The 27583-nt window shown below is 35.1% G+C and overlaps 2 protein-coding genes across 8 annotated transcripts in view; one reads left to right on the top strand and one right to left on the bottom strand.

Annotated features, from left to right (window-relative positions):
* Positions 1-27583, top strand: part of Pli (E3 ubiquitin-protein ligase pellino) — a 513023-nt gene that overhangs the window by 51442 nt on the left and 433998 nt on the right. The window lies entirely within an intron of this gene.
* The window catches only part of LOC138699521 (uncharacterized), a 101736-nt gene that overhangs the window by 70596 nt on the left and 3557 nt on the right, over positions 1-27583 (bottom strand). For 2 of the 5 annotated variants that reach the window (XM_069825476.1, XM_069825475.1), the window contains exon 1: positions 1000-1918. The exons of 1 other annotated variant lie outside the window; for it this stretch is intronic. In XM_069825476.1, coding sequence (XP_069681577.1) covers positions 1000-1275 — 276 coding nt within the window. In that variant the 5' untranslated portion in view covers positions 1276-1918. Of the gene's footprint in view, positions 1-999; positions 1922-27583 lie in introns of those variants that run through there. 2 more of the 5 variants (XM_069825474.1, XM_069825477.1) reach the window with 2 other exon arrangements.

Below are 27583 nucleotides of genomic sequence, written 5' to 3'. Positions count from 1 at the left end.
GGCTTCGAAAACGTAAATAGGTCAAGCTCTTCCTTCTAGAGACATTTATCATATATGTACATATCGTAGACAATTTTTTCGCAGTTAACTGCACGCATTGTATTCTTCACCTAACATAATTAGGAACATCAAATCCAGACGTTTGAGATGGGCAGGGCATGTAGCACGTAGGCCTAAGGGTAAATCCAGAAATGCATATAGAGTGTTAGTTGGAAGGCCTGAGGGGAAAAGACCTTTAGAGAGCCCAAGGCGTAGATGGGAGGATAATATTAAAATGGATTTGAGGGAGGTGGCATATGATGATAGATAGTGGATTAATCTTGCACACGATAGAGGCCGATGGCGGGCTTATGTGAGGACGGCAATGAACCTGCGGGTTCCTTAACAGCCATTTGTAAGTAAATATAGTTATGTATAATTTGAATTAACAAGTTTAGGGTATAAGCTTGAATGGTAAAGTATCTCTAGGTGTACGGGGAGAAAAAAAGGTTGAATACCACTGCTCTAGAAGCTAATGGTAAATTACTATTTAAGTGATATGCGTATCATACACTCTAATCATCAAAAAATAATTAGACTTACTGAATCGAAATAATATATTATAGAAACTGTGTTTAAATTTTAGAGGCGATACAGCCAATGTTAAATAATTTTTGCTACCAGCACTAAAATTGACGTAGAGAATTTTCATAGATAAGGGAAATTATTGTGTATGAAGAGGGAAAATTAATACTTAAGGTCTGACAACACTGGCTCGAACCAGTTTTGTTTTCATAACGAACGAAGAAATCTTGTTTCAGTGAAAGTGTGGATTTATGTGGTTTTACGAGTGATCGATTCAGTTGTAAATCAAGACAATCAGATATATTGGACAATAACAAAGAAGATAGCAGATGAATTATTCACCTGAATGTCATAGAGCCTATTTCTACAAAATGAAAGAAAAAGAATAACAATTGAACAAGCTTACTTTGTTATTCAAAATCTTGTAATTCTCACCTTCAGTCGATAAGTATGCATCGTTGTCTTTCTTGTGCAACGTCCGTTTCTTAAGTGATGTGGGACGGGTGATGAACTCCTCCCCACCTGCGAATTTTTACCCCCCATCATCTTTTGTCTTGCCAGCAACGGAAACGCCAGACCAGGCCAGACCGTGTGCAGGTCTGAACATGTTCGCGGGTAAATGACCAATGTCGCGATTATCCGGGCCGGGCGACCTCGCAGCTCGCGCTGTTTTGCAGCCAACTCAAGTTTGCTTGGATTACCTTCTCTCATTGTTGCTCATTGTTTTCTTGTACAACACTGCTCTTTGGGTAAGTTTGTTGAACTTCTGTATGTGTTTTGAAGTCACTTCCAGGAAACTTGACTTCCGGCCATGTCTTGTACTAATTTTCTTCGTTTTCAGTAGGTCATGTCAAGGCTGCCCATTTGTTTTGTAGCCAGGGCGGGATTTTGTGAGCTACTGTGATATATTTCTCGACACAGTGGCCTTCCTGGAAATATTGTGCATACTGTATCTCTTTAGCTGATATAACGGTGGAGTTAACTGCTAAAATCGTCTGCGAGATGTACGTATATGATTACTAAATTACGAAAACGAATGTCTCTAGAAGGAAGAGCTTGACCTATTTACGTTTTCGAAGCCAGCATTACGAACAGATGTGAAGATGTGAATCCTGAGTCTTCAGAATTTTAGACCAGAACATGCAGCAGGCCTAGATTTGGTATGTATATTGTATTAGATTGCTTATTGTTGCGTAAGATCATAATCATCATCGCCACCACCACCGCCACCATCAATTTATTCCCCTAAAATGGGTTACTTATAGAGATTTGATAAACATTCGAAAGTGTTCACAGATCATGTTATACAGTATAATGGTATCTTCACACTATATATGCAAAGAAAAGTTTTTTAGTTACTTCATTAGGACGTATCTACTACCACTGTAATACCAAATGTGTAGGATTAATAAATATATTCTTCGTATCATAATTACACCTAATTTTTTCCAATGATTTCGGTAAAGTACTTGAAACTTCGCGTAGGACGCTTATTATTGCAACTTTGTTGTTGTTATTATTATTATTATTATTGTTGTTATTATCATCATCATTAGGGCTAGGATTTTGATGACCTGTAAATTATGAAAATATGTCCTAAAAACAATGCATTTATGACCTAAAAATCTTTAAAAAAATGCCCTTAAAAATGCCCCAAGAAATTGATCTTACATAATTGGCTTAATAGGAAAAGAGGTTTTGTACTACTTAATATTTAGACTAGTAATTAAATTAAATTTTACATAATTTTTTCTAAGTAGTACACTTCAATTAATTATTTTTCCATGTATGATCGATCATCTCTGCGTCGGTATGTGGACGTGAGGTCAGCAGTCGGCTGGTCTGTCTTGGCCCTTCATGGGCTGTAGCGCCATGGATTTACTTTACTTTTAGTTTCCATGTAGTCTACCACAAGTCCACTCTTATTCGGAATTAGCAAATATAAAGGAGTCTATATATTGAAGGGTTGTTGGACTGATCCATTACATGGGGTGTACTACGTCAAAATGGCAATATTTGTGTAGAAAAACTATTAAAATATCATACAAAGTAATGGGTATTAATGGACAAGATATGTAAAGAAAATATCGAAGGAAATAAACATTATTTTACATTAATAATGGGGATTTATGGCCAAAATTAAAGAAAAATGTCTAAAAAAATGACCGAATAAAACAAAAGATGCTCTTATGAGTTGAAACAGGCAAAAAATGCAAAAAAATGCCCTAACAAATACGTCTTAAAACACTTAGTTTATCACATAACATATAAATACCAAAGCAGCTATGTTTCTGGCTTACTAGAAAAAAGATGCAATTTCATCAAAATCCTAGCCCTAATCATCATCAGTAGCAGCTTCGTTTTCTCATCATAGTATTAGTTAATTATTCAGTTTGACGTTGATAAAATAATAAACCTTTTCTTAAGATCTTTGAATATATTATCATTACTATTTGTTTCTGTTCTGAATATTTTCAAATCCATGACTCTATCGGGATCGAACCCGCGATCTCCCGGCTTTTCCGCGTTACACCTTAACTGCGATTCTGCCGCGCGCCCCCCGATATAAGAATAAACATTACTCGTACATCGAAGATCTTTAAATACCGCTATCTGATAATAGTATGTAGGCCTATACGTAATAATGGAGTAAATTATAATATTCAGTAATTAACTATATTAAATCTAGTAATAAAATTTAAAATATTAGGAAAAAATAAGTGGCGAAGGAGATAAAAGTATAGGTGAACAAATCGTATTTTGCATTCAGTGATAGTGAGGTGTTTGATTGTTTAATAGGTGTATTTTCAATTTCTTTTTTAATTTTGACAGCTCCCAGAAATCTCTGATAGCGAAACTTTAGCAAGTGACACTGTGAAAGATAAAGAATAGGCTGTAGTGTAGTATTGTGTGAAGGAATTGTTAGGACAGGACAATGTTGGGAGTGAGTGTGAAAGTCGTGAAAATTAGGAAGTCAACTGAAACGATTTGATAAATGAAGAGTCCACTGCAAGAATGATGGATGTCATTTGGAATACATTTTGCAGGAGAAGCAAATTGAAAGTTTGAAATGCTTAGCGCTCAAAGCTTAACTGTGATTTTCCGATCATTACTGGACAATGACTATCAATGTTAATGCCATATAACTCTCTATGTACAGGGACATCATTTTATTTTTACTTCAATTTTTATTGTACCTGAGTTTTTGAATGTACTTCACTCCCACCCCTTCTACTAATGAAGTTCCAACTCCACACAGAGCCAAGACAGCAGATAGTAAGCAGTACTGAGTTACTGAGTATAGTACATTCCAGAAATATGTTCGCGTTTTCCAGTGACGAAAGAGCTTTCAATGTTGAATCATATTTTCGCACAGGTACTGTCCGTTTGCCTACGTCGCATCCCGATTTCCCCCACCTGCTTCTGCTCGCCCCTCTGTAAAAGCTGGGCTGTCTTAGCTCTTTTCTGAAAACATTAATTTCTCTTAGGAATTGGGCGTTTACGTAATATTATACAGCTGTTTAATTTAACTTAAATAAAAGGGCCTCGTTAAGTAATTAACTGACACGTGATTTCCTCTCTTTCTACAATCATGCGGCATAACCACTTGGACGGACAGTAGATAGCATGTCTGAGTAATTTTATATTTTCGGGTCGGGCAGAAGTGAAGATTGAATTCACAGTACGTAGAGTAGGTATAGAATTATTTCAAGATGAGTTACTAATACGAAGGACGAAACTGGCAATTGGAATTAGATGCAATAGTCTATAGTGCGATAATATGCACAAAAGAACTGAAGCCTGTATCGAAATGAACGGCCACCATTTTCAAAATTGTGTTTAAATATTCATATTATGATTATTTTTCAATTTAACTTCTTTCTCTATATTGTTCGCTAATGTGCTGTAGACAGTATAATATACACCGCATAATGAATACGTTCGCACTTCGTGAGTAAAAACACTTATTCTTAATACAGTACTGTACTTTGATTAAAGAAAAACCTAATGAAAATTATCAAACTCAAAATCGCGATATTTCCTAATTTACGTAAATGGATGAACTACTTTTCTTCCTTCCTACACCTAGTAGAGTGATTTGTGTTTTACGCCAGTATCATCGAACTCCAGTCTTGGAGGGGGGAGCAAGCGGTGTTTCCGGTTCTCTAAAGGTATAGACAGGTTAATATTAAAAATGTTAGTAAAAATAAAATGATGTCCCTGTACATTCTATATGTCTTAAGTTATGCATTGACAGTCTTGGTTCATTTTCGACAAGAAAGTGACATCCATCATTCTTGCAGTGGACTCTTCAGATGTTTTGGTGAGGATGTATTCAATTGGCCTATATTAAATGGGATGACCAAGGAATGGAAGGTTCTTCGCCCACTCAGTCGAAACCATGATAACACTTTTATGAACGGTGTTACATGATCAGATCGACAAATGTTGCGGATGAAGCTTACACACACATTATGAACACGCAGGTGTCTGTGAGTGAGATTAATACTTCAGTCAGTAAATAGAGTGTCGCAACAGTCAAAATGGGATATAAAGAATGTTTGCACTATTAGTTTTTTAGTATAGACAGAACATAAGAAATTATGGGAATTGGAAATTATCTGGATATCATAGAGTGTATACAAAAACATCAATTCATTTGTTACGGCCATGTAAAAAGAATGACGAACGAAATATTCCCCAAAGAAACAAATAAATGGACTTCTTCAGGACGAGAAGGGGACAATATAGAGAGCACGCTAGCCAACGTAAGATGATTGAGATGCTGATTGGTAGTGACGCAGTGGTTGAGTAGGTATGCAAGTACTGTGCATGTCGTTTGGCAGCAGTAACAATAATTAATTGGTTATGAATAGAAATTAATTGATTGATTGGGTAAGAATAAATTACTTATAATAATATAAATGTTAATTAAAAACGAAATTAAAATGGTTCTTTTTTTTCACTTAGAAATTGATTAAAACTATAACATTTTCTAGAGTTAAAACGTTAAAAGTGTTACAATTGTTTTTACTGACGAAAGCAAACGCCAGAAATCAAGACCAGCTGGAGCAGCAGTAGTTCGAAGGACACTGAAGATGACACCACACCGGTGTTGAAACGGGGCCCGTCTGTCATTAAGGTACATTAGCTTTAAAAAAAAATTGTAACACTTTTAGCGTTTTAACTCTAGAAAGTTTTATAGTTAAAACTTAGTGTATATTAAATGCTATTGTAGTTTTGTTTCGGTGAAATACTGTAACAGCCTGGTTGCTATAAAGTATTTAATGAGAAGGGAAATGGGCGTTATCGTGTTCCATTTTCAAGTATTATCTCCCTCATTTCCGCAGAAAAACGATTATAGGTCTTGTAATAATCTAGTCTCGAACTCTCTATTAAAAGATAGCCCTGTTAGTGTGAAACTTTGACGACTTTTATCAACAGTAGATCACGATTGTCAAGACTGTGGTAATTAATTTCCTTGTGTTAATATTGCTTTGATATAATTCAAGATGTGCTGCAGTGTCTCACTTCATGGAAACCTTATTCCTCGAATTGTGTGTGTCGTCTCTTGTCAGTAAGGTTTCCTATTGCGCTGGCTTCCTAGAGAGACAGGAAAGGATCTTTATACTGTTGGAGACTGTACAGTAACAAGAAATGAAATATGGAGAGAGAATTTCTTGAATCCCATTTCCCGAATGTTTTTTTCTGAATTCAATACTTACTTACTGGCTTTTAAGGAACCCGGAGGTTCATTGCCGCCCTCACATAAGCCCGCCATTGGTCCATATCCTGAGCAAAATTAATCCATTCTCTATCATCATATCCCACCTCCCTCAAATCCATTTTAATATTATCTTCCCATCTACGTCTCGGCCTCCCAACTAACACTCTATATGCATTTCTGGATTCGCCCATACGTGCTACGTGCCCTGCCCATCTCAAACGTCTGGATTTAATGTTCCTAATTGTGTCAGGTGAAGAATACAATACGTGCAGTTCTGTGTTGTGTAACTTTCTGCATTCTCCTGTAACTTCATCCCTCTTAGCCCCAAATATTTTCCTAAGCACCTTATTCTCAAACACCCTTAACCTATGTTCCTCTCTCAAAGTGAGAGTCCAAGTTTCAGAACCATAAAGAACAACCGGTAATATAACTGTTTTATAAATTCTAACTTTAAGATTTTTTGACAACAGACTGGATGATAAAAGCTTCTCAACCGAATAATAACAGGCATTTCCCATATTTATTCTGTGTTTAATTTCCTCCCGAGTATCATTTATATTTGTTACTGTTGCTCCCAGATATTTGAACTTCTCCACCTCTTCGAAAGATAAATTTCCAATTTTTATATTTCCATTTCGTACAATATTCTTGTCACGAGACATAATCATATACTTTGTCTTTTCGGGATTTACTTCCAAACCCATCGCTCTACTTGCTTCAAGTAAAATTCCCGTGTTTTCCCTAATGGTTTGTGGATTTCTGTTGTTCCCGAAAATTGGTTATTATTAGGAAATGTGTGTTGGATTCAAAAAGAAAAGAGATTTATAAGTTTCAATAACTGTGCTTTATTAAATTTATTTATTTTAAATTAAACTTACAATTAATTTTATGTACAAGACTGCAAGGTTTTTAAGGTAATTTACCTAGGAAATCACTACCACTCACGAGAAGTTTCAACAGTGAAGTAGGACAGGTAGAGTTCTCGTATTTACGGCTCGCAGAAATCTTGAGATCCAGTGAAAAGTGATATCTGGTATATCGATGGTACTTTCAAGGTAGGTATCTCCTTCAAAATTTACCAAATTATTTACTATTACGGGTGTAGTGAAGAGAACCAAAACTATCCTGAAGATCATGAAAAAATATTACCCTTACCTTTCGTCTATGCCTTGTTGTCCTCTAAGGATGAGGCACAGTACGTCGCCATTCTCCGAGGAGTGTTGTCAGCTTCTCAAAATTTTGGAATCCAAGCGTGCCCGTCACAAAAATATATGTGTTATTTTGAGAAGGGTATAGTTAATGCAAGTGTAAGAGTTTTTCTAGGATTGTCAGTCTCCTCCTGTTTTTTCTCATTTGGCAAAATCAGTGTACAGTCAAATTCAGAATTTAGGTTCATGGCACTTGCGTTTGTTCCCACAGCTTAATGTGAAACAATGTTTCGATGCCGCACGTGAGTGTCCTTTGGTAACGGTCGGGAATATCTTCCAAGTCCTCCAGCGTTGATGGATTAGGGGGGAAATTACGTCGGCACGCGGCCCCGGCGTTATCCCCGCATGAATTTCTTCAAATTTTCCCTTCGGTAAGCTGGGCCAGAACGCCAGATGGAACGTCACGTAATTCATTGCGAATTACGCGAGCAGGAGGTAATTCTGAATGGTCTTCGGCTGCCCGTTTTAAACCTCTCAACACATTTTCTGCCTCTGCCTCTGCACGATTTGGTGAATGTGTATGTGGCGAGTCTCCTGGGGCCTGTTTCTCAAAAATACTAGTTTAGTAGTTCACCAGTTACTAGTTACCAGAGTATATTTCACCAGCTCTAGTAGATTCTGTTTCTCAAACTATTTTACCAGTCTATTAACTTGTGACAATTTTTCACTAGTTACATGATCTGTTTCACTAGTCAGCTGATTGAGTTCATTTGTTTATAGTCATTGGTAGGTATTGTTATTTGAGGTTAGAAGGCTAAGTTGTTTGTATTGTGGTTTCGATTTCTCTTTTCGGTTGAAATTCCATCAGTTGAAAGCAAATTAACTATACTCAATATGATTAATGAATCAAAGGATTATTATTCGGTGCTTTTTCAAGCATTTTAACAAAAAATGATGAAATAAACGAATGGACAAAAAGTGTTGTAATGTGTGAGGCTATGGAACTGATACCTCAGAACAAAGATTATGCATACGTTAGGGACACTTACTGGCCCAACATTAAGAAAGCAATTTTGATAAGTACCAATTCAAGTTCACAGTACCGTAATTTGAACATACGATGTAGCTAGTGGGTCTACTGCCGACATGAATGCCACTTATGACTTGATGAAAAATTCGCTAATTTTTTTTGTTTTACATTTTATCTATTCATAAATTATTGTCGTTATATATTTAATTTGTAGGCTAAAGTTGACAATGTCAGAAGAACTGGCAGTGGAGGAGGAAAGCTAGTAAAAATTAGTTGATGAATTGGTATTAGATTATTAGGAAAAAATTCTGCAAGTGTTGCTGGTCTAGGACAGAAAGACTAGATGGCATTGGAAAATAATCAACATCCCGATTTGTAGAGCAATTTGTATTTGAAGCTTTGCTGATAATGCAAGACTTCTATTTTTTTGTCTTGTTATGGCAGGTCCCACTATATTTAACAACTTTTCAAGCTTTTCAGTACTTTACCTAAACCGTTCATTATATTTAAACAATGCTCCCGTAAAGGAATAATAATTGTTCTTTCTCGATATAGTTTTAGCTCTTCTCACAACTTCTTCATGACTTCATTCGGAATCACCAAACCAGATAATAAAAGAAAATAACTAAAATATTTTGTTTTATATGAGAATGGTTGTCACTGGTAACTGATAATATAGAAATCACCAGTCTTTAGAGTCTTGTAGGAATATTCCTGTTGAATACTAGTGTAATCAACTAGATTAGCATTTTGAGAAACAGAATCACTTATGAACTGGTGAAATCGACCAATATTACTAGTCTGTGAACTGGTAACTACTACTTTACCCTTGTAGTTTCTAGAAACACAGACTTGTAAAATAAACTAATATTACTACTGTACAGACTAGTATTACTAGTCCATGAGTTTTGAGAAACAGGCCCCAGGTCTCTTCAATACAGTTATCTCTTGTCCACCTTGAATTGTTATGGCCCGGGCCTTGCATTCTTTCTGATGTAGTCTTCTACAATTCCTTGCCTTTGTTTGTTTTAGATTTCAAGTAGGGCCTATATGTAACCCTCCAAAAGTAATTTTTTGCCGACAATTTTGGGGCCACTTTCCATTATGAACTTTCACTTTAAAATTTACAGATAAATTTAAACTGTTCTATGAAAACGGCACGATTGCAGCCTGTACAATCCCAATAACTATTGCCTCTGTGTGTTTTAGATTTCAAGTATACTTCCAAAATGTCATTTGGAAAAAATGGCGTTTGGGAAAGAGACCATATGGGATTTTGTATTTGGAAAAAAAGGTGATTTGGGGAAATTTATCGTTCGGGTTTATGGATTCGGGAAAATGTACAGGAATGATTCAATGAAATATTTTCGCGGGAGTTTCCTGTTTCCCCTGTCGGTACTGCACCATTGCTCTTTCAATCGTAATCATCTGGTGCTATATATATATATATATATATATATATATATATATATATATATATATATAGGGGAGAGTCGGGTAGTATCGGACATCGGGTAATATCGGACAGTGAGTTCCTTTCATCTAGGTCTACCACACGATGATAGTACCTGATTGACATGGTTACGTTTCTGTGATGTCGCATAGAGAAACGTAACCATGTCATTCAGGTACTACCATATGGTGGTAGATGAAAGAAACGCACTGTCCGATATTACCCGATGTCCGATACTACCCGACTCTCCCATATATATCACCTCCCATGGTGCACTAATGGCAACGCTACGACGACAAGAAATTTATAGTTACTGCACGTCAATCTATGGAAACTTTTGTGTGAATTACGCAAGTACCCGCCATAAAAAAACATATATATATATATATATATATATAATTCTGTGGAACGGTACTGTATATAGTGTAGCTCTAGCACGTAGCTTTTAATTTATTATTCCGTGTTTCTATGAAATAGACTCCAAGAACGAGGTCTATTGATTTAAAAGTATGGTACACTGTTTACAGATCCCGTGTCATTCAAATAGGCTGAAGTGAAATGTATGTGTCTATAACGTGACAGGAGTTTTATAATATGAGTTGTATAATATATATTTTTTGTACAAGTTTCTTATATAAATGCGTTTAAGCACAAAGTGCTGATTCATTGCTTTGTAGCAACATGAATAAGCAAGGACATTTTCCGTACTAGATCACAATTATTATTATATAATTTCAACCTGTCATTGCCGTTATTCGCTTAAGATATATACTATTTTATTATGTTATTAATTATTGATTAAACTCAAATCTCTTGAAATGTACAATGTAGACCTAATTATATTTATTGTTTGGTTTTCATACTTTTGTGGAGTTTAATATGAAACTTTTTTTGACGTACCGGAGATAGACATTGTGGGACTAATGTGAAGATAGCATGATTCCGAGCTTCAGTTACAGAAGACAAGGCCTGCACATTGACAGCGAACAAACATCCACGCTCTCAACGGGATTCGAACTTATGATCATGGATTTTATGTAATGTTAAAAATTGTGCGTCTTAGTACGTGTGTGAAAGTTTATTCATTCATTCATAATTTTCTCCCCAATGGCAGGTCCTTCATAGCAAACTTAGCATTCTCCATTCTTCCCTGTTTTCCGCTTTCCTCATAAGTTAGTGTCTGCATATGCTCTGAATATTGGTATCTTAATATCTATCATCTGATATCTTCTCCTGCCCCGAACTTCTTTCCCCGTTCATTCCTTCCAGTGCACCCTTCCGTAGACAGTTTCTGCTTAGCCAGTGACCTAGCCAATTTGTTTTTCTTTTCCTGACCAGTGTCAGCACTATTCTTTCTTCATCCTCTCTTTCTGGAACAGCTTCATTTCATATTTTGTCTGTCCATTTTACACGCTCCATTCTTCTCCATATCCACATATCAAATAAGTACAGTACATCTATTAGTCATTTTTCTTTACTGCGTCGTAATGTTGATGTTTCTGCCCCATATAATGCCACACACCACACAAAGCACTTCACTAGTCCGTAGAAGATGCTCCGTTTCCTATGGAAAGCTTCCTTTGCCATGCTGTCCTTTTGACTTCCTGGCAGCAGCTCATGTTACTACTTCCAGTTGATTCATAGTTTTCTGCCAAGGACAGGGCTTTCACTGCAAACCGAACATTCTCCAGTATTCCCTATTTTCCGCCTTACATCACAAATACGTGGGCAGTTCAGTAAGTAATACATTTTTTTTTCTCGGCTGCATTTCATTGAAAAATAACGAAATTTTATACACTTCATCTTTAAAGCGGCCTGCATTTCGTCATATGATTTCGCAGTTTTACGTTAGATGGCTGTGACATAGTTCAGTTTTAAAATGGCGACTGCACGTGAAACACGTACAAAGCAGAGAGCTGTGACCGAATTTATCTTTGTGGAGCAGGAAACCATTATAAACATTCACAGGCACTTACAACGTGTCTATGGGGATCAAGCAGTTGGGTTAGCAGAGTGTCAGCGACAGATCTTCCACGCTCGGGACGACCACATGCTGATGTAACACTGGAGACAGTTGAACGCATTGATAGGCTTATTCTGGACGACAGGGAAGTAACATCCAAACAACTTGCTGTTTAAGTCGGCATCTTTGTTCGACCCCATAAAATGCCAATAAAATTCTCCTCCATGACAATGTGAGGCCACACACAAGCGTGCGCACTCGTCAAGAAATCACAAAACTTGAGTGGACTGTCCTTCCATATCGTCCTACAGTCCGGATCTCGTACTATTTGACTTTAATTTTTTTTGGTCCTCTGAAGGATTCTATCCGTGGGAAGCGATATTACGATGAGCAGGTCATTGGAGACGTCAGGACGTGGCTGAGAGGAAGACCAGCTGAATTCACCGAGATGGCGTATAGGTTCTAACATCTAGGCGGCGTAGGGCCATAGAGTTGAATGGAGACTACTTGGAAAAGTAGATATTTGAAGCCAGTTAATCGGGAAATAATTTTGTACATTTGGATTTATAATAAAACAAACGTTGAATGAGAAAAAAATGATGTGCATTAGCCTACTTATTGAACTGTCTAGTATTTAAGTTGTTTACTTGTTCTACTGCCTCATTCCGAATTCTTATGTTTACCTTCTTTACTTTTCTTCAGATAACCGTGGTCTTCGTTTTGTTAGCGTAGACCGGAAAATGAGATTTATTATAACTGGTTTTATTCTTCTTATACCTATCTTCACATTAATACGAGAAACGTTTTAGTTACTTGTCTTCGTTATCCACGGACACGGGCATGGTCATGTGTTTGAATACCATTTGGGGTGATCATTCACAAAGTTTTCTCTGATTTTCTTTTTTCAGCTATGAAGCAAACGAAACCTCGGTGTAGTGGTTATCTTGCTTGGCTATGAACCAAGAGGTTCTGGATTCTATTCCCGGCCATACCCAAGATTAATTGATTCACTCAGCATAGTGATCGGAAAATTGGTGAACCACGATAGGCGACGAAGATCAGTTAAACACACAATTTGAGAGCGGAAAATTCCATATGTATGGGGCAAAATTTACGAATACTTTTTTTTAACACGTTATACAGAGTTTTTATTTTGGAAATTTCGTTTTAATAGAAAAAAATAGGAGCTGACCAATAGTCCCTGTAATTGCGTGGAACTTCTTAAGTGATTGGTGGTTGTGTGATTGTATGGGTTTGGATGTTTCTAATTCATTATGCGTATGAAATTATTTGGAGCTATTTCATTTGTATCCTTTATATGTACCGGATATTTTTCTCCAACACAGGTCCATTATGCGTTCCACGTTAAAATTCTCTGCCTAGCACTGCACCGAACAATTCCGTTAAAATGACCCTGCTATGCAGTCACACGCTGTTCGCCGTGAAGCTGACCGAGCTTATGCGGGAGGAGGTGACATAAGTTCCGATAACTTATTGCATCGAAGTGCGCTACATTCATTCTCAAATTTTAAATGGATCTCTCTGTAGCATCTGTGGGGATTCGTTGCGCTGAGCATGCAGTGCCCCTATCCCGTTTGGTAATTATTACTAGGTGGCAGATGTTCGGTTCGACCTGGCCATTTATGAGGCTCTTGCGCCATGAAGTTTGGAGGTTTTAGTTTTGTAAGGCAAATACCAGGTAGTTACATGGTACATTCCCGGACTCTCTGTATAGAAGACCATCTATTGACGCTAGATAACCTTGCAATTAATACAGCATGGTTAAATAACGGATTAATAATAATAATAATAATAATAATAATAATAATAACAACAATAATAATAATAACAACAACAGCAACAACAACCCGTACTTACGATGATTACACCTTTTAAGTCTTTTTCATTTTTTTGTTTGATATAATTAATGCAGCGAAAGTTTTTTTTTTACTGGTTCTGCGAGAGAGATCTAGCCTTTCGTTGGTGTACTGTCTCTAGTAATTTTTTTTCAACACTTCCTTCTCTTTATTTACTTATTTTATCTCTGAGTTTAAACACGTATATTTACGAATCGTTCAGTAAAAATATAAATATCGGCATGAAGACCATTTTCAGGCATGATGCTAAATTGTCAAGGTGAATATAAGCTCTGGTATTGAATATGTAAATGTTTTTCGAGGGGCGGTAAAGGAAAGTTGTTGTTGCTGTTGTTGTTTTCTAATGCCAGGTGTTTGACAATGAAGTCATTTGACCTCTTGCACTCCAATATTTTCAAAGATATTATCATGACCAGCCACTGAAGCACAGATTTTGAGATGTTCCGAATCCATTTCTTGGTTTGAGTTGCACAATGGACAGTTAGGCGACTGATATATTCCAATTCTATGCAGGTGTTTGGCCAAACAATCATGCCCTGTTGCCAATCTAAATGCAGCTACAGACGATTTTCGTGGTAAATCGGGAATTAACTGTGGATTTTAATGCAGAGACTTCCATTTTTTCCCTTTGGATTGTGTTATTAAATTTTGTTTGTTGAAGTCTAAGTATGTAGATTTAATAAATCTTTTCACAGAGTAATACGTAGATTTAGTAACAGGTCTGTAAGTAGCAGTGCTGCCCTTTTTGTGAAAAATGGCAAGTTGTAGCCGATTTAAGTGAACACCATAAAGTAAAGGAAAGTTTGCTCAGTTTCTGAGGAAGTACTTGGTCACAATTGCAATTTCCTGTAATATTTTCCATGAATTGACTTTCAAAATATTCAAGGAAATATTTGGATAGGCCTACCTATTATTCTTGTTATCTTTATTGTTTGTGTACGTAGAGCAAATTTGTAATGGCTTCCGTCTACTTCGCTTTTTATGAACTGTTTGCATTTCTCATATTCTCAGGCATGTATAATATCTCAGATCTCCATAATATCCATTATTATATCGATAGGAGGCGTAGTATTACGCAAGACCTTTAGAGGGGTCTCGGTCTTTTCCTAACATCCTTTCATACAGTAGATAAGTTTGATCTCGATATGAATAAGGAAGAAGTTAGCTTAATCTCTGCTGCAAGATTGTACTCGTAATACACTGTATTGTAGAACAGTGATTCTCAACATGAAGGCTGCTGTCCTCCGAAGGTCCGCAGAGCAAGTAATGGGAGGCCGCGAACAAAATAATAATTTTAAAAGCTGTGCAATGAAAATTTAAACATACGACTATTTTGTATTAAATAAAGACTTAATTTATTCTTTCCTTTTTAAATTTATATAGAATTTACTATTCTCTGTTCTACGTTCTGCTCTATTGTTTCTCAGCCTTCTCGATGAGGCCCTTCTTTTCCTCGTTCCTTTAGTGCGGTCCCCCTGGCCTTATGTATTCATTCTTAGTGTTCTGCCCTAGGACAGGTCCTTTACTGCAAACCCAGCATTCACCAGTCTTTCCTATTTTCTGCCTTCCTCTGTATCTCCGCGTATGATCCATATATTTTAATTTCGTCTATCATCTGCTATCTTCTTCTGCCCCGAACTCTTCTCCCGTTAACCATTCCTTCCACTGCATCCTTCAGTAAGTAGTTTTTTTCTCAGCCAGCTACGTAGCCAATTCCTTTTCCTCTTCCTGATCAGTTTCAGCATCATTCTTTCTTCACCCACTCTTCTTATATGTAGAACGTAGAATATAAAGGTGATGTGAAATTTGGTTTATTTAAGGGAAGACTCCACTGAAAATCATGAACAATTTTCCAAATTTTTTTTTTTTTTTGCTATTTCACTTATTCAGAATTTATATTTTCATACCCCAAATGGATTCAGCTCAATTCTGATTACAAATACTCGTATGTTTACAATTTTTAAATTAAGGCTGGAAGGGGGCGTGGAATTTAAAGAGCTATCAAAATTGTTTTTCATCGAAGAATTCTTTTTTTAAAATTTCTGATTACAAGTCTAGTAACTTTTTGTTGGCTCCCTGAAGTTACTAGATTAATGTAGCGGAGGAGAATATTAACTTGCATAAATATTCATTTTATTTTCAAATCTATTTTTCTGTGTTCATTTTTGTTGATTCAACACCAACTTTCTTATGCCAAATATTAATCAATCTGGATGAAATTTTTACTGCAAGTATTTATGAGGTAGCTGCATGTTTCTATGCATTTATTTTGTGAGAAATGCTGCTAGTTTATTTTATTAATATTTTTCTTAATGCTGCTAGTTTATTTTATTAATACATTATTTATGAGGTAGCTGCATGTTTCTATGCATTTATTTTGTGAGAAATGCTGCTAGTTTATTTTATTAATATTTTTCTTAATGCTGCTAGTTTATTTTATTAATATTTTTTCTTAAGAAAAATATTTATAAAATAAACTAGCAGCATTTCTCACAAAATAAATGCATAGAAACATGCAGCTACCTCATAAATACTTGCAGTAAAAATTTCATCCAGATTGATTAATATTTGGCATAAGAAAGTTGGTGTTGAATCAACAAAAATAAACACAGAAAAATAGATTTGAAAATAAAATGAATATTTATGTAAATTAATATTCTCTTCCGCTTTATTAATCTAGTAACTTCAGGGAGTCAACAAAAAGTTACTAGACTTGTAATAAGAAATTTAAAAAAAGAATTCTTCAATGAAAAACAATTTTGATAGCTCTTTAAATTCCACGCCCCCTTCCAGTGTTAATTTAAAAAGTGTAAACATACGTGTATTTGTAATCAGAATTGAGCTGAATCCATTTGGGGTATGAAAATATAAATTGTGAATAAGTGAAATAGCTAAAAAAAATTTGGAAAAATTTTCATGATTTTCAGTGGAGTCTTCCCTTAAAAAAAAACATTACAACGATTTAAATGGATTACGATTAGGTAATTAGGATATTGTTAATGAATGTAGGTCTGAAGTAGTACAATAACAAATTTTACTTGTAATGTATTTTAAATTTATCATTATCATTATTATTTTGTTCGCGGCCCCCATTAAGGGAGGAGATGGGTAAAACTTTGGTCATTTTTCGAAAAAAAAAAAAAAGCCCATTTTCGTTTTTGTAGGAAAATATAGGCCTAATCGTTGACCTCATTTATATTTGCCAATTTTATCAACATATTCGTCCACAAAATTCATGCTTCAGTTATATTTTATAATTACAAACAGATTCTCGTGACGGATAGTCGACGTATTAAAGTCATTTTCCCACAATTATTTTTGCTGCATTTACTGTACAGTAGACTTGCAACAAATTTCATATTAAAAAGTTGAAATTTTTACTGTAAGCTCTGAAAAGTATGGTTAAACTACAGAGCCTCTTTTGGATAAAGTAAATGTTTCAGGAGGCAAAAAATAAAATATATTGAGACGCCAAAAAATAAAAATAATTTTTGAAACTTCAGGTCACTTATAGATTCAAAAATAAAATTATGACTCTGCTATTAAATTATTTGCAAGCTGAAAATGCTGTATTTTTTTCAGGCCTGTAACTTGGGGGAATAGATATAGTTCGAGAAAAGTGTAAAAAAAATAATTAAAATATATAATAATTAAAAAAGTATGTAATTGATACTATTGAAGCTTGGGGACATTAATACTAATAACAATAACTTGCTGTATATGACAAATTAAGTCTCTAACTTAAAAATGTATAAAATAGAAATTTCACCCATTTGATCCCTGAACTGGTCTTTGGCCCCCAAATGGTCACGATTCTCCATTCGAGAATCACTGTACTCTATGTCGTTGGACAGGAGGCCGCACTAAAATAAAGTGAGGAAAAGAGAGCTCATCATAAAAAAGGTTGAGAAACATTGTTCTAGAATACATATCGTAACAGAAGAAAACGGTCCAAGAAGAACTGCTAGATCGAAATCTAACAGATATAACGCCAGACTGCACATAAAGTGCGAACGGGTATGACTCACGCCGCACACCTGTATCATCCATGCACACTGCATTTTCATTCAGTAACCTGCTTTTATTATGAGTATAATGAAGTTAACACCTTTATGTGACAGTGAATACGCTGAAGATAAGTATTGTACAGTATTACATTAATGCGTGTTTTAATACCTTTACTACATTGAACTTTAACTTGGTACTAATTAAATATTTTCTGAATGCGTAATAGCACCACATCATCCCTCATTGCCCACGCATCTCCTACTATCAGGTCACTGTTAATCGCATTCTTGACACTGGCCAACTCGTATCTCGTAATTAACACGGCCCAGAAAAAAAATCAGTTATAATTATTTCTTATGACGATGCTATTTAAAGAGCTAGGTGTATATCCTAATAATTAATGACTTTAATTATCTCGCAGTTTTATATTGCCAGGAATCTGTTGCTCATAACAATCAGTGTAAATGATAACAAAATTTATTTGAGAAATTGAGAACGAAAAGTGTTCACATGTAGTAATGCCTGAAAAACAATTTAATCGCATTCCGTAATTAATTTTAAAATTATGGAATAAACGTTACTTCTGTGCATGTTATTGTATTCCACAAAGGCACTGAAAACTTGATTAAAACGTATTTAATCCTAAGAATTAAGATGTCCGACTTAATTTATAAACTGTACGGTTTAAGTAGATGTAATTAATTTTGTCCCGCACCGTAGCTACGTGATCTAAACCGTCATGCTTGGACTAGCTATAGGGAATGGGCACTGATTCCAAACTTGGGGGAAATTTCGGCCAGTATATGGGATCGGTTCCCACCCAGCACAGTAATGAATTTGGGAAGCTACGGTAGGTAGCGAAATCTGGTTTCTTAATCCAGCTATGGTTCGTTCCAGGAATCTGTAAAGTAGAAAGACGAAACAAGACCTCTGCGCAAGTAGGCCTAGTTTGTGGGAGGGCAAGGGCCAATGATTGCTGGGGGGAGGGAGGTGTTGGTTGGACGAAGCTACCAACCGCTTGCAGGGAGGGGATCATTTCTTTCTGAACTCTACTCTACCTTCAACCACGAGCGTCTTACCCCTTAGCGGTCTCGAGCCGATGCTGCCCGCTATACACTCGGGCACAGATAGACTCCGCCCCAATATGCGTGAAGTTACTGTACGGATTCCTGTAGAGTCATGCTGCTGACTATATGTTACCCCCGTACTGGTTGGATAGTACCTGTATTTCATCTCTACTGAGATGTTGATGTGAACCCTGGGCCCACAGACATACATGCGCATGCGGGATATCAGGACTGTGAAAATCGTGTACGCGGAGACCTATAAATCTATTTTTTCAGCATCAAAATAGTCCCTTTTTGAACTGTAGGCGTAAGTAATGAAGAAATGTAAATGTTGAAAACCCGTGATTGTGGAAACGAGGTAGATTCAGTACGAACCTGCTTCAGGAGTGATTTTGTATATCGACAACAGGAATGGAATGATTGTTTTGTATGCAGCCAATTTTCAGCGATAATGTCAGTGGTATTGATCGTTTAACTTTAAGCTCTACTTACTATCTTTCCACGAACTCACTTTGCGAGCATGGATTATGTCTGTCTATCCTCTGACCGAGCTCGCTTATGTACAGCTCTAGATACCACTATTTTTAGAAAAGCTTCTTAGCACCAGGGCGTTATCTGCGACACGAAATTAAATTACCTACACTTAAGAAGAGTTGGAAAGTTGGTATTTATGAAGGAAATTTTTTGGTAGATTAAAAAGTACAAAATATTATTATGGTCTGTTTTTATAATGCATAATCTCTACTACATGCTGTTATACATCAGGTGCGTTTAACAAAGTCGATCACTGAGGAGTAAATAAATGAGGCGCAGGTTTTAGAAGTCATGCTTCTCATCATCATCATCATCATCATCATCATCATCATCATCATCATCGTCGTCGTCACCACCACCACCACCACCACATTTTCTTCCTGAAACAAGGTAGTAATTTTCAGCATGGGAAAAATACTGTAAGTCATCATTTATTATTAGAGAAATTAAATTGTATTGGAATTAAAAATAATGCTTTTAACTTATTAAAATCTTATTTAAATGATTGAGTTCAAGCTACCAAAATTGATAATGTATTAAGTGAATTTATTAAAATTAAAATAGGTGTTCCGCAAGGAACAGTCCTTGGATCGATTTTATTTTTAATATATATTAATGACCTTTTAATGATAGACCTTAAGGTGAATATGAAGATGATTTATATTCGTATGCTGATGATACTGTTGTACTTTTTAGTGGAAAAACTTGGACTGATGCTTATTATAATGCAAATTGCGGCTTAAAATTAATAAAAAGATGGTTAGATTTAAATTCACTTGTAATTAATAAAGATAAAGCAATAGCTATCCCATTTCCTTTAAATAATAAAGGTAATAAACCAATTTCATCTATACTACAAATTAAAATGCATAATTCTGATTGTTTCGATATGAATTGCAATTGTTCAGTCATTAATGAAGTTAATGAGGTTAAATACTTAGGCATAATTATTGATAGTCATTTAAAATGGAATAATAATATTCTTTACATTTGTAATAAATTACGTAAAACCCTAGGTCATATATGTAACAGATATGTCGGGCTTATAGGCTTTGAGGTTAACAACTTTTGTCAGGTTTACTACGCTGCCATCTAGTTATTACATAAGGAGTCATGTCGTAATTCCTATTTGAATTGCATTAGCGACTGTGCTGCCATCTCGTGTTCGTTTACGGCGGACGGGTGGCGATCCTGGCGGTTGTTCTCTTCAAAGTGCTGCCGATTTTAACGTAGCGAGGAGATATGTTACATATATGATCTAGGGTAAAACATTGTATTACTTTGTTGTTCTAAGGAATATTTTATCAATTAATTGTTTACGTATAATTTATTCAACATTATTTCAATCTATATTTATGAATGATATTATAGGTTGGGATGGAACTTATAAATCCAACTTTTATCCGTTAATTTTACTACAGAAAAAAGTATTAAAAATTTGTTTAAAGAATCAGAAAGATTACCCAACTGAATTGTTTAAACATTTCAAAGTTTTCAATATTAAACAAATGTATTATTTTATTTTATTAAAATCATAGAAATTTTAATAACTTTGAAAGGTATATACATAAATAGAGAATTAAAAATATGAATTCTCTGCGTTTGTGTGAACCAAAATGTAAAACCAATGCAGCTTTTTATCATAGCATGAGTCAAGGTCCCAGATTATTAAACAAATTTTATTCCAATATAATTTTAACCACGAATCCTCTCCAAATTAATAAAAAAATAAAAAAAAATGTATTGGATTTATAGTTTGGGTTTAAACATATTAAACACTATTTAATCTGTATTCACTTTCAATTTTAATTTTATTTTTGTCTGATTGGAATCCCCTTCTGAGCACGAGTCATACTCATTCAGGAGTGGGCTAGTTTATCTTTCATTGTATTTATTAACTTGTATTCATTTCAAACTTACTATCAATAGAATAAATAAATAAATCCGATTTAAATCAAGTAAAATCTAATTTAGGTAAAAGAAAAGAATTGATTTTGATTTCTTCATAAAATGTATTATTCTTTTTACAACCTGCCTAATAGAAAATTCAGTAGGCTATATGTAATATTTATTAGACGTTACCTTTGATATTAAAGTTACCACTTCTGTTCATATTTACGGGTGCAACTAATTGCAAAGTATAGAGGAAAGTGATTGATAACCATTTAAAAAATAATCCCGGCCACAGAGATTTCCCTCTCAGTCTATGAAAATTTTGGTTAATTATTGGAATTTGAATTTAAATGTGGTTTAGCCTATTATTCGCGTTTGGAAGCGATGTTTCGCGTTTTGACTGGAATTTCCTGCGTGTGGTTTATATAATCCCGCTTGTCTGAACTGTCAGAGAAGTTGCCGAATGACAAGGGGAATGCACATCATTGTATGGAGGGTGAAGATAGCAATGTCACATGATACACGTGGCATTGATTTTCAACTGTAGTGTATCACGGAATAAGTCAAGTTCGTGTGGCATATATTGCAAGTATTTATTTTATATTGTCTTGTGTTTGTTGTCATTTTGTGTATCCATAAAACTCATTAACGAGTTTAATCCAAAATGGTCTCAAAATATCATGAAATAGTCAATTAAGAACCATTAATTTCGTCATCAGGTCCAAAATATTGCTAACTACAGTTAATTGCTTCTTATTGAAGATATATTAAATAATCAGTACTTTTATTGCATTCCAAAGGTTATTTTAACTACTGTTCTATTGAGTTCATTCTAGGCATTGAAATATCAGCATAGAGAGACAAGATCAATAAGACTCCCAAGACGAACAAGAATGTATTTGCCGAAGAGGTCGGACCGAACAGATATTGCTCACAAGAGAGGTTGGCGCACGGGAAATGTAATATTTTATTAAACCTTTACCATTTCTTAAGGTTGTAAATGTAGATTCCGACTAGAGAGCTGCAGAATAGGGTTTACAACCGGTTTATATTTGACCGTCAGAGAGCATTCGACCGAATGTTCAAATTTCAACCGGTTGCCCCGGATATTTTGCAGATTAGACAACACTGTACTACTATTCTAGTCTACTACTACTACTACTACTACTACTACTACTACTACTACTACTACTACTATTACTACTGCTGCTGCTGCCCCACGCCGTAGCGTCTTATTCAAAGGCGTCATAACTGGACTTACATTATGAAATTTGCGCTGATTCAAGACCTCATATATGAAGAAGTTTCTCATTAAATTTCGGGCAGTGTATGGGACCGGTGCCCACCCAGCATCTTAATGAATTTTTGGAACTACACTAGGCAGTGAAATCCTGCTTCGAAATAGAGCAATAAAAACTAGGGCATTATACTGGCCATAGGTTTCTCCTGTACTGGTTGGATGTTGGTTCAACCACAGTCTAGTATATAAGTACAGTCACGAAGCTTGAGTTGTGAGGGTGCTAGGAACAATAGACTGTGCCGGTACTATTTCGCATTGTCTGTAATTCATTCATTCGTTCATTTATTTTATTCCATAGTTCTTACATGAGCAATGAAGCTTTAAGATGTGGAACAAGTCAACATTTTACAATATTACAATTACAATTTTTACAAATTTTTATAGTTTTACAATTTAGTAATTTTCTGCAATTTTGTGCAATTTTTTACAATATTTTGGCGAGATGTGAGATGAGGTGAGATCCGAGGATTCGCCAAAATATTACCCGGCATTTGCCTTTTGGTTGAGGAAAACCTCGAAAAAACCCAACCAGGTAATCAAATAAAAGGGATTGATGCCAAGGACTCGCCATAGACAATCCGGCTTCAGTCCCACGGCTGTGGAAAACCTCGGAAGAAACCAAAGACAAAAGGGGGATCCAACCCAAGCCCGAACGCAGCTCCGGATCAGCAGCCCAGCGAGTCTGCCGACTGAGCTACATCGATGGCTCTACTAAAAGTATACAATACATAGCCAATCAGATTATTAAATTTACAAACTCAAACGATCATATGTATAATACAAAACAAGTAAGTTAATGTAATGAGGCGATATTAGTTATTCTAGTGGTTAGCAGCTATCTGTGGATCCATATTTACTACGTACTGAGCTTCGTGACTGTATATATATATATATATATATATATATATATATATATATATATATATATATATATATATTTTTTTAATTGGGTTATTTTACGACGCTGTACCAATATCTCAGATTATTTAGCGTCTGAATGAAATGAAGATGATAATGCCGGTGAAATGAGTCCGGGGTCCAGCACCGAAAGTTACCCAGCATTTGCTCGTATTGGGGTGACTGTATATACTAGACTGTGGTTCAAACTTTGCTGAAGCATGTTGACTGTGACCAAGTCGGCTGGTCGGCCTTGGTCCTTCATAGGTTGTCACGCCACCTACCTACTACTACTACGATTAGTGCTGGAGTAATCGGAGTGTGGTGAACTATAAAATTCTTTAATAAATTGCCTGGAATTCAACATTTTGAAAACTGAAATCAGAGTGATACAGTATTTGCAGGAATATGACAGTACGAATCACAGCGTAAGGATGCCTTGTCATCTGGATTAATCCGATTTGATGTATGACACGTGTAGGACTGCGCTACCGTAATGAAACATTTGGTTCCATACTTGAAGAGCTTCTTCAAAATTGACAGTTGAAAGATCAAAGACCGTTTTATTCCCTACTTTAGTAGGGTTCATGATGTGTGAAACAGACTCAGTTTTCCCATATGCTATTCGCGGCTGCAGAGTATGATTGCAGCTTAGATTTGCTATCGAAATTCGATTCCTCCCCTACTCGAACAGAAGGACATGCGGCCTCAGGAATAAATCAAAGGGAAGAGACACAATGTCTGGACACGCAATAGAACTCGTTAACTTGTGTCATCCGAAGACTCCTGTGGAACTGTCACAGGCAGGCTGTTGTCATCTTCCTTCTGAGAATCTATTAACACATGTCAGAGGAAATCTAACCTAACATGACGAGACAAAGCGAGCTTGATGTTGGGCCTGGATCCAGGAATGTCGACTGCGTATTCATTGTGGCAGTATTACCAGGAAATTGCACCAGCTGCGGGAGATAGTGCCCATACATGAGTACACTGCTCCGGCGATTAAGTAGAAAGCTGATGTTGCCTACTAGTACTTAGATATAAGACGGGGAGCAAGAGCCCTGCGATCGACAAGCATCATCTTTAGGTAGAGGAGTGGTATTCAATCTATGGTACGCGTCCCCGTGTTGTCCCAAAGGATACATATCCCTTAATTCTTATATAATTGCAATGCAGTTTGGGGGTACAAATATATTCTGGGTGTATGCTGGCGAAAAAGATTGAATATGACTAAGGTAGAAAAAAAAAGTCAAGGAATAATCTGGACAGTTAAAAATCGATCATACGGGAATGGCTATTTATTGTTAATTCATTATAAGAAGCGAATCTGATATAACATTAATACAAATGTTATTTATTTATTTACTTAGTTATTTACTTAATTATTTATATATATATTTATTTACTTATTTATTTATTTACTAATTTAGTTATTTATTTATTTACTTATTTAGTTATTTACTGTCCACACCTGTGGAGTAACGGTCAGCGCGTCTGGCTGCGAAACCAGGTGGCCCGGGTTCGAATTCCGGTCGGGACAAGTTACCTGGTTGAGGTTTTTTCCGGGGTTTTCCCTCAACCCAATACGAGCAAATGCTGGGTAACTTTCGGTGCTGGACCCCGGACTCAATTCACGGGCATTAGCACCTTCATATCATTCAGACGCTAAATAACCTAGATGTTGATAAAGCGTCGTAAAATAACCCAATAAAATAAAAGTTATTTACTTATTTATTTATTCATTAATTTATTCATCCATTTCATTCATTTATTTATTCATTTATTTATTTATTTATTCATTTATTCATTCATTCATTCATGTATTTATTCATTCATTTATTCATTCATTCGTTTATTTATTCATTCATTTAATCATTCATTCATTTATTCGTTTATTTATTCATTCATTTATTCATTCATTTATTCATTCATTTATTCGTTCATTCATTTATTCATTTATTTATTTATTCATTTATTTATCCATTCATTTATTCATTCATTGATTTATTTATTTATTCATTCATTGATTTGTTCATTAATTTATTTATCCATTCATTTATCCATTCATTGATTTATTTATTTATTCATTCATTGATTTGTTCATTAATTTATTTATTCATTCATTTATTCATTCATTGATTTGTTCATTAATTTATTTATTCATTCATTTATTCATTCATACATTTATTCATTTATTTATTTATTCATTCATTCATTAATTTATTTATCGTTCAATAATATTTACTTTATCAGAAATACTCAAGACTTGAAAGTGTTTGTGACACGATATCTTACCGATATACGGGGACTTGGATTTTTGTCACAACAACAGACTACGTTGTTCTGTTTTGTGAATTCTTTAGACTCAAATGCATTCTACGAAATCGACAGAGCACTGTATTGTGCTTTCGTTTACTATTGGAACGTGACATACACAGAGGGTATCAATGTAAAAATTTCTTCCCCCCCCCCCCGTTTTTTGCTACAACACCCACGTTTCACGCTTATGTAATATTTAATACAAAGATTTGCATAGTTACGTAAGTTAAAGGAACTATAGATGTGTCTTCTAATACTGTAACAATTACATTGCGTTTTATATTTTAATCAATCGAACTACAGAAAGTTTATTTTACGGATGCTGAGTTAGAGCCTAATATAATAATAATAATAATAATAATAATAATAATAATAACAATAATAATAATAATATAGTTTCGTTTTCCCTGGCAGAATTTAGGCTATCAGACCATCTCTTCCACTCAGCCAGGTTGAAGAGAAATACAAGAAAATACATAAACAAGCATTATCTTAAGAAAAAATTGAATACATACGAATACAGTGATAAAACTAATGAAAAAGTACAATTTGTATTATCAGAATGAATTATATTGAAACTATGACATTTATCTAGAAATCAGAGTTAATGGAGACAAGTAATAACTATACATTAAAGATTATGCTTGCATAAAACTAATTCCATGTATTAAAAATATATCTAAATAACCTAGATTTAAAGGACTGAATGGTGACCCTATTAAAAAGTCCAGTTGTGCGATTTTTGTGTATTTTCATGCATTTTCAAGATTTACTTTTAATATTTTTTTCCACAACCTAATTCCACTGTATGTTATTTTGTATTTCTTTCAAGTTCAAAATGTTGTCATTTTTGCACGCCATGCAGATGTCTTTTTAATTTTTTGCACGCTGATAAAAAAGACAAAGTTTGCACACTTGAGACAGTTCAAGTTTAAAACGAATATTAACTAAGTTTTAAACATATGATTAAAAATATAAAATACAATAGCACTATTAATTTTTTACGAATTTATAGTTGCTGTTGGAGACGTTATTTATGTTTATATCCTTCACTTTGTCTTTTTTTTAATCTTTCACTATAGGGTACTTGCTTAGACCTACATCTCTATTTTTCTGCACAGCTAAAGTTTAAGGTTTATAAAGTTTAGATTTTCCACCCAGGTAAGCAAGAAGGACTTCATCCGACGTCTTTTGGGTTTCCTTTTCCTGCCGTCAACTCAAAAAATTCTTCGTACTCTTTTTTTTTTTTTTCTCGTATTCAAATCTATACTTTTCAGGAAGGAGTTCTAACATAAAATTATTTGACTATTTCTTATAACACGTAAAGTATCTACACTAATTTCGTCGCTTTCCTCGCTCATATTACTTAAATTGCAGCTCTGTAAATTACTGTCGCTGTAAGAATTAATGCCAACCAAACAAATCTCAGCAATAATTGGCCTTAGCAACGCACTTCTATTGTCATTTCAGTAATCTTCACTATTAAAAATTAATATCCATTTTTTTAAATAATTTTTAAATTCTTGGTGGTGGAAAAAAATATGTATACAACTGCACAGAGCGGCTCATTTTTTCCACTTGTGAGTTTTTTTTTAACTCGTCTAACGGTTCGTTTGAAAAACCTCTCACGCGGTCAAAAATTAGTCACTTTGTATACTTGTTGTTTAAATAACTATTCCCTATTTAAATGAATGTTGAGAACTTTTCATGAATGGCTGTCATTTCCCGCAAAGCCATTACACTAAGTTATAAGTTACTTCTAGCAAGCAGCACATTTTCTAATCCTTATTGTAGGCTCATGA

Source organism: Periplaneta americana, chromosome 5, assembly GCF_040183065.1.
Source record: "Periplaneta americana isolate PAMFEO1 chromosome 5, P.americana_PAMFEO1_priV1, whole genome shotgun sequence".
In the NCBI taxonomy this organism is placed as follows: Eukaryota; Metazoa; Arthropoda; class Insecta; order Blattodea; family Blattidae; genus Periplaneta; species Periplaneta americana.
Note: the sequence above shows the minus strand (reverse complement) of the source record. Positions and strands in the feature narration are given on the sequence as shown.